General features: G+C 33.3%; 2 protein-coding genes across 2 annotated transcripts in view; one reads left to right on the forward strand and one right to left on the reverse strand.

Moving 5' to 3' along the window:
* The window catches only part of LOC132703592 (protein phosphatase 1 regulatory subunit 14C), a 55972-nt gene extending 50153 nt beyond the window's left edge, over window positions 1-5819 (reverse strand). Inside the window, exon 1 of the mRNA XM_060672942.1 lies at window positions 5437-5819. Coding sequence (XP_060528925.1) covers window positions 5437-5517 — 81 coding nt within the window. The 5' untranslated portion in view covers window positions 5518-5819. The remainder of the gene's footprint in view (window positions 1-5436) is intronic.
* LOC132703590 (uncharacterized) overlaps window positions 1-7884 on the forward strand; it is a 35826-nt gene that overhangs the window by 8034 nt on the left and 19908 nt on the right. Inside the window, exon 4 of the mRNA XM_060672940.1 lies at window positions 7422-7687. Within this exon, the coding sequence (XP_060528923.1) occupies window positions 7422-7687 (266 nt within the window). The remainder of the gene's footprint in view (window positions 1-7421; window positions 7688-7884) is intronic.

Genomic DNA, 7884 nt, shown 5'->3' on the forward strand with positions numbered 1-7884 from the left:
CATCTCCAGACCGCCACCTTTATAGGTATCTCGTTTCGACGCGATGTTTTTTTTGGACTATTCAAATACGTGGCTAGTAACACTACTTCTTTTTGGTTTGTTATTGTAAGTCTTTTTTGTTAATAAATTAACGACATCCGGACGACTGGAGATAAAATCTTTCATGTAATCGTCATCACCGGAGCGTGTCCGAAATCGCAAAACATTTAACTTTTTCACGGAAGTCCATCAAATAACCGTGAATATTCAAAATGGCTGAAAGTGCCTTAAAATTAGTTGGCTCTACGGTCAGGGTCGGTCAGTCAAAATTTTTAATGGGTGAGTATTTTTTGTTTCAGGAGAAATAAAAAACCTCTTGAGATAGTAGAGCTCTTTATGATTTCTTATTGTAATGCTTACGTTTAAAATATAAAACTTTTTATAATGGTAGACCTTAATAACATGTTCATAATGGAAACACTAAGGTTATAAACTTATAAACGGAGAGAAACGGCGGCATCAAAATCGAAAATCTCAAAATTTGAAATGTCTGTGACTCTTAGGTAAGAAAATAATATAATAATATTTAATATATATACATATATATATATATATATATATATATATATATATATATATATATATATATATATATATATATATATATATATATATATATATATATATATATATATATATATATGATGACACTATATTCCGGGATATCATCCGTTCGCTTGTTGAACTCCGACTGGAATCCTGCAGACGTTTCGCCAAAATCTCACTTGGCATCTTCAATGCTCGCGCTCCGAAAACACTTCGAACACACTTCTATAAATTCTATAAAATCAAAATGCAGCCAAAATCTCTTTTTCTCTCGTTTTTTATGTTCTAGATTTGGTTTACGTGAAAAGTCTGACTTGTAACCTTAATTAATGTAAGTTATTAGGAAAGGTTAATTTGAAAAAAACGTTTAGACCACATCACTGTTTTTGATAAAAAATAAAATAAAATTCTTATTCAACTCCTCTAACGAACACATGGATGAAAGTTGTTATTTTGGAGACTTGAAGTTAAAGTTAAGTAGCTTAATTAGGTTGCACGTTTTCTTTAAGATCCTCAGTAAATTATCAACTAATTAAAATATATTATTGTGTTATGTTATGTTATCAAATCTCAGATAATATATAACCGACTTCTCACAAGTCTGTATTCACCTTAGCCACATTTTTGTTCTTCGTACTGGTTTTGGCGGAAATGAAATTAGTTACTTTTAAACTGGTACTACTCATTAAGCTAAAAGAGAGTTTCAAACAATACCGCGCTGCAACATTAATTATGTGAAAAAAAAATGTCAGGCGCAACAATTCTGCGATTATTAAATTCTTACGGAACCTGACATCGCAAAAAGTGAAATCTTTTCGCTGGTTATGTTGGCATTCACAAGTTTCGTTTGTCTATTTCTCAATGGCAATAATGGGGTAACCTAAATTACGAAAAAATGTAGGCATAATTTTCGACCGGTAATAAGTGTATTACGTGTTTGTGTAGTCCTTTTGCCATAATAGCTGTCTTTTAACTTTGTTGCGTAGTCCTAAGTAGGTCCAATAAAATATACTAAACTATGGATAAAATAATGATTAGATTAATAATCAAAATAGTATATTATTCAACAGGTTTGATAAACGACACGAATTTGGCGCTTGTTACATAATACTCTCAATTTCTCTGAATGCGCTTGAAACATTACTGCTACTGCCATTTAAAAGTTGCACCAATCTGTAAATTCCCTATCGAAAAGCCGACATATTTGTAGTTACTTTTTATGACCGCCATAATGAGATAACGTAAAACAAGTTATACAAAAGAATTTTTGTAATCCAATTTAGTATAACCAAATATTTAATTGATTGTTGTTAACTGCAATTGAAACGGAATAAGATTTGAGGCATCTAAATTAATAATTTTAATGACAGGAAATTGACATTTGTTAACTTCCTTTCTCCGTCTTGATATTTCGGGGGACAAAACTTAGTATTTTTCAGTAAATTTTCATTAGTTCTAAGTCTTTGCCTCTCAGAATTTTTGAACTAATATTTTTCTGCTTTGATATTATAGTAATATTATTCAGTAGTTTACTATTTATGCCAGTTGGGAGGAAAGTAAGTGTAATGGAAGAAGTCCTACACAGGACAGAGGGCGAGTTACAAATTCCAATATGAAATGCCAATATGAATACTTTTTACAAAACTTCTGGATTCCTCCTGCGTCGGTTTTTGCTTAGTCGAAATTGCTGACGTTTCGCCAATCATCCTAAAACAGTCTCAGTGAAGCTCTGAAAAAACCAACAGGATGTTTGGCGAAACGTCAGCAATTCGACTCAGCAAAAACCGATGCAGGAAGGATCCAGAAGTTTTTTAAAAGGTGTTATAGTAGCCTGTGGAAGTTTCTTTGAAAAATTATCAATATGAAAGTTTAACGTTGCCTATTACTAGGTATTATGTGGCAAACCCTTTACATTACAGCTTTCAATGCCTCTGAAAAAATTGTGCAACAGAAATGACCTGTTATAAACAATCTTCTTTAATCTGACCAGTTCGTCAAAAATATATTTTACTAAAATTCGGCGCACATCAATTTTTACCCTAGTAGGGTCACTAAACAATGTGTCCTGGTAAAGGTAAAGGGAAAGGAAAAGTTTTAGAGGAGACTTAGTGCATTTCATTTTTCCAGTAAATCCAAAGCGGTCAAACTGACAGCTGCTAAAATGTGACATTGTTCAGATACTTTTTTAAGACGAGTGAGATTAAGTTTATGACATGTCTCAATTGTCTTTTATTATCTCAAAACCAGCCTTAACTTTCACAGGCTTTTGTAATACTTTTAAAAATATTCATCGCAATATTGAATTTTTCTATTTTTGAAAATGCGCAAAATTTCTAGTTCAATGATGTCTCACAAGTGCAGACAAACTTTTTTCACATTTCGTAAAGTTGGGTCTTAATTTTACATGTAAATAAGAATATATCTAAATAATAATAATAATAATAATAATAAATATGTAAATAAGAAGTATGTTTTCTCTTATCAAAATCATAAGTTCAAGAACTTCATAAGCCAGCAATTTGACGAAAGGATTATTTCATTAAATGGTCCGATATTTTGGCCTTCTAGATCCCCTGACCTTTCGCCCATGGATTTCTCCCTCTGAGATTACACAAAAAATTATGTGTATAATTTTTTGAACCTCCCGAGCTAGGGCTGTATGACAAACAGTCACGAATTGTCAGAAATATCTCGATGCAAATGTACGCCATTTTGCAAATCTGTTTAATTGTGTAATTAGATTTTTTCTACTCCCTTCTGCAAGAAATATCTAATTATACACCGATCTAGTGTGCGGAAAGTTTCATTTTACCACGTCACTGGAAATTTAACGCTGTTTCCAAAAATTGAAAAATCCAATATTGTAACCATAAGAAAAATGAAAGTTGAGGCCGGTTTCGAGATAACAAAAGACGATTGATATATGTCATACACTCTATCTTACTCGTCTTAAAAAAGTGTCTGAACAATGTCACATTTTGACAGCTGTCAGTTTGACCGCTTTGGATTTACTGGAAAAATGAAATGCACTAACTCTCCTCTAAAACTTTTCCTTTCCCTTTACCTTTACCAGGACACATTGTTTAGTGACCCTACTAGGGTAAAAATTGATGTGCGCCGAATTTTAGTAAAATCTATTTTTGACGAATTGGTCAGATTAAAGAAGATTGTTTATAACAGGTCCTTTCTGAAATGAATCTGTAGTTAATTGGTAGGTGGGTGATAAGCAACGGTTTCTAAAAGTGTATATATTATTAAAGTTATTACAGTCAAAAATAGGTAAACCTGTTTACAATTTAACCGACTTTCTCACGCCGCCTTTGCTCTCTAACCCCACGCAATAATAATCGGCAAAGAGCAAAGAGAGCAGAAACATGTTCCGCCGCCTACTCAGATTACATGTGCAAGGCAGGTTCAAGTACGTCTGCGGATATAAGAAGGTCGTTGCTTCCTGCGATCCGAAACGAAACGAACGAGAAGGAGCAAACGGCTCCCTGCTTGCTTTATATGGCAAGAACGTTCGATGCACTCCCGAAATTTTATGGACCTGTTGTTTTATTATCATTTTTTACGATTTTGGTTAATGTTTCACGTTGAGTTGTGCGTGGCAACGCGATGTTTATTGTTATGGCACCTGGAAATCATGTAAAGTTGGAGATTTTGTGTGAGTCCATAAAGATTGTTGAGAACGCTTGACGGAAAATGGGTGCGCGCATTTTAGGAAGCACTACAAAAATATTGAAAAACGAAGGACGAGGTCCTCTAGCAAGAGTGTCAGGTCATAAACCAACGAATTTCTTGAAAACTATATAGTATATAGTGTGGTAATTAAGAAGTATCCGATATTCTACAGGGTGAATTCTCAATTATTTTTAAGGCAAAAAGTTATTATAAATGGGCAGTTTAAAATACATTTATGAGATACAGTGCCCAAGTTGTAGTTTTATGTTGATCAGATTGTTCACCCCATTTTTGGTTAGTGTTCGTCTGTTAATGTTAATAACTCATGTTGATTGTAAGTTATTCTTTTTTACTTTGTACTACAAAATATCCAGTTATGCGTGGATTCAGCGTGCGTTTTCGATAGATTTTAGTCATCACAAGGTATTTTGGATAATTGTGAGTTGAGATCATCGCGTCATACGTCACTCAGTTAATGTATTCGCGCTGTTTTGCAAAAAATGGACTCAAAAACTAATGGTTGTAGAAAAGGTTTGTTATGCAACACACTGATAAACTTTTTTAGTGACTTGTTTATTAAACAAAGTCGTTACTAAAGTGTTGTTTATAAATCTTGTTGCATAATGCACAGTGTTATTTAATAAGTATCCGATATTTCACATGGTGATTTTGAAGTATTTTGATGGTAAAACGTTACTATAAACGATCAGTGTATAACTGGATAACTAATAGATGTTTGTATTTGTTGCCATTTCTCACTTTGAGTATTTGAGATTTTGTTATTTTTTAAGATGAACATGAACAAAACAACAACAAAAAATTTACTTCGAGGTAATAACTTATAAATAATATATATTAATTTGATAAACAGATCGTGTCCATTAGTAAGTTTTTAAGTCATCCTCAATGCCTGAGGAAGATTTTGAATGGGAATATCCTTTATAATGTCAAAATTATTCCCAAAATATCTTTTTTAGTTTTGAAGATATCTATATCTGTCCATAATTTTTGCTTCATAGTTTGGCGTTCAACAGTAATCGTGCTCCGGCCGTTCACATTTACTAACCACAGATAACGAAAGCGTTAAATGTTTGCCAAATTATTTGCGCTCATTGTCTCGATATTAGATTTCACCATCACTGTATTGTTGCGATGAAAAAAAAAACTTACAGCTTCATCTTTTTTCTGTTGAGCAAAAATTCCTGCTTCGTTTAGTGGAAACAACGCTGGCCTTCTCAATTTGGAGGCCATTATCAGTCCAGATCAACAAAAATACTTGGAAAACTATTCACGTTACAAAATGCACTGGTTCCACGTTTATCCGCGAAGAACGACGTTATTAGTATTCCAATCTAACGGCGAAATAGTCGGCGGTTTTTTTGAGAAAGTATGTTAATGCCTTGTATTAATATTCAAATTATAGTTTAATAACAACCCGAAGAAAAAGCAAAATCGCGCGACCGTTTAATTATGAAAATTTATACGGATCGTTTAGTTTTTGTTTCCTATAGGATGTGAGAACCGAGAGTGTCTGAAAAAGCTTTTGACACTGTGTACTCCAAGATATATGCGTTACCGTTTCTGCGACGACCGTAGGATCGCTTGACTCTCGTTTCGGCTTGGAGGGGAAACTGCAGTAATTTGCTTTTGTTAAATAGAAAAATAATCGCTAGTATGTTCTTAACTCGTCTAGAAAAAAAATTCGCCTAAAAGCAGTGTTCGATATAACGCGATCTAGTCTATTAACAGTGACCTTGATTCAATAATCCTCAAAATCAAGACGAAGACCTTACAGATTTGTTGAAAGTTTATTCTATAGTAATACAGTGGAATGGTTATTAAAATGACTTAATCCGATTAGTAAATCGTTCAGATTAGTATATTAATATGAATTTTAACACCGACATTACATATTTATTAGCTATTTGAAAATTTAATGGAATCTATTTTGACAAAACCTCCTCCTCTCGGATCAGAGACCGTGTTTATTTTTGAACTCCGAAAAGTCTTGTTGACTGAAAGCGAGATTTGCAATGACAGGTGGTTGTTGAAAGCATGCACAACATTCTCAACATTCTTTGATGTTCGCTTCAAATCTATATTGTTGTTTTCAATATAAATATTACTTCTAAAATAAACTGGCACCGAAACATTTTATTTTACAAAAAAAAGTGCCTTTAAAGAGGTTGAAATGAAAAACGTTGTTTAAATTTTTTTATATACTCCACTCAGAGCTTTTAAGCAATAACGTCACGTATAGTGACGTAATCAAAAGTGATCCGTATGTATTAGCTATATTGCTACCATTTTTAGATTCAGATTTCAAAACTGACAAACAAAATTCATGTGTAATGAACTAAGTACCGGACTTTATCTGTTATATCTATTGTATCTGTTGTATTTATTAAAAATGAAAAAATATTTGGGCTATGTAAAAATCAAAAATTTGCCTTTCTGCTTTTTTTTTGTTTTTTTTTTACGGATTTTAACAAGTCTTTTGTTCCACACTGAAAGGTTTTGTTATGTAGCATTAATTAACAGAAACTTTAGAAGTTTCCTAATTCGAAGAATATACAAAAAACGAAAATAAATGTGCTGTTTTTGTCAGTATTAAAGAAGGCAAAAAATGATTAGGCATTTATTTTTCATGTTGACTACACCGATGGAGTCAGTCAGTCAGTCAGTTTTGCCTCCCCCAATCTATGTAAAGAAATCAATTTAAATAGTCGTTTTCAAAATTTATGTGTAGTGGTTGATGAATAAAATTGAAAAAAAAAATTCAACATACGGTAACAAAAAAATCGAGTTCAATGAAGATAAAATTATGAAAAGTTGTACCAGAATAAGGTTTTTGTTGACCAAGAAGAATGTGTAAATCCTAAAAATGCAAAATCCTTTTTTTAAAAGTGTTTGTACTTTTAATTGAACGTTTGAAACACAATTATGAACGTATCTCCTTAACCAAAAAGTACTTAAGAGATCTGAATTAAGTTTCATGTTATACTACCTTCGTCGTGCAATTTCCACAGTAAATTGAAGCCTAAATCCTCGACTTGATTTTAATTTTGCAAATGTGTTATATATTATACTGAGCTATCAATTTAGGCACGAAAACAGTCCGAAGTAATAATGTGAAATAAAATATTTTGTTGCAGAACGAAAATGCAGCCGAAACCAGTTCGAATGTCGTTCGACTGGCGAATGCATTGCCATCTACAACGCCTGCGACGGTATACCTCAGTGTGCCGACGCTAGCGACGAAGCCATAGAGCTAGGTTGTCCCGCCATGGAAGCCGTAGCCGCCCCGACTCCGGCTACCACGCCTCCAAGGAAGACGGTGGCACCACTTATGCAGCAACAGGGGCAGACTCACAGAGAAACGCAACAAGTGCAGGCAGGTTACGCAAGTGGAAACGCTGACGTAAGTATTCTAATTCGTATTTGTTTGGAAAGGGGCTTTAACATCGATGGTATTTTGATGTTTGTGAACTCGACTAGGCTCGCGACAGAGTGGGGAGTAAAAAAAAGGTATTACAATATGAGAAATTTGGAAATAGTAATGGATACGGAAATATTTACCAAGCGGTAAAATAAAATAAATTAAAAACTTTGCTTTTT

This window comes from Cylas formicarius, unplaced genomic scaffold, assembly GCF_029955315.1.
Source record: "Cylas formicarius isolate icCylForm1 unplaced genomic scaffold, icCylForm1.1 PGA_scaffold_6__28_contigs__length_40554024, whole genome shotgun sequence".
Taxonomy (NCBI): Eukaryota; Metazoa; Arthropoda; class Insecta; order Coleoptera; family Brentidae; genus Cylas; species Cylas formicarius.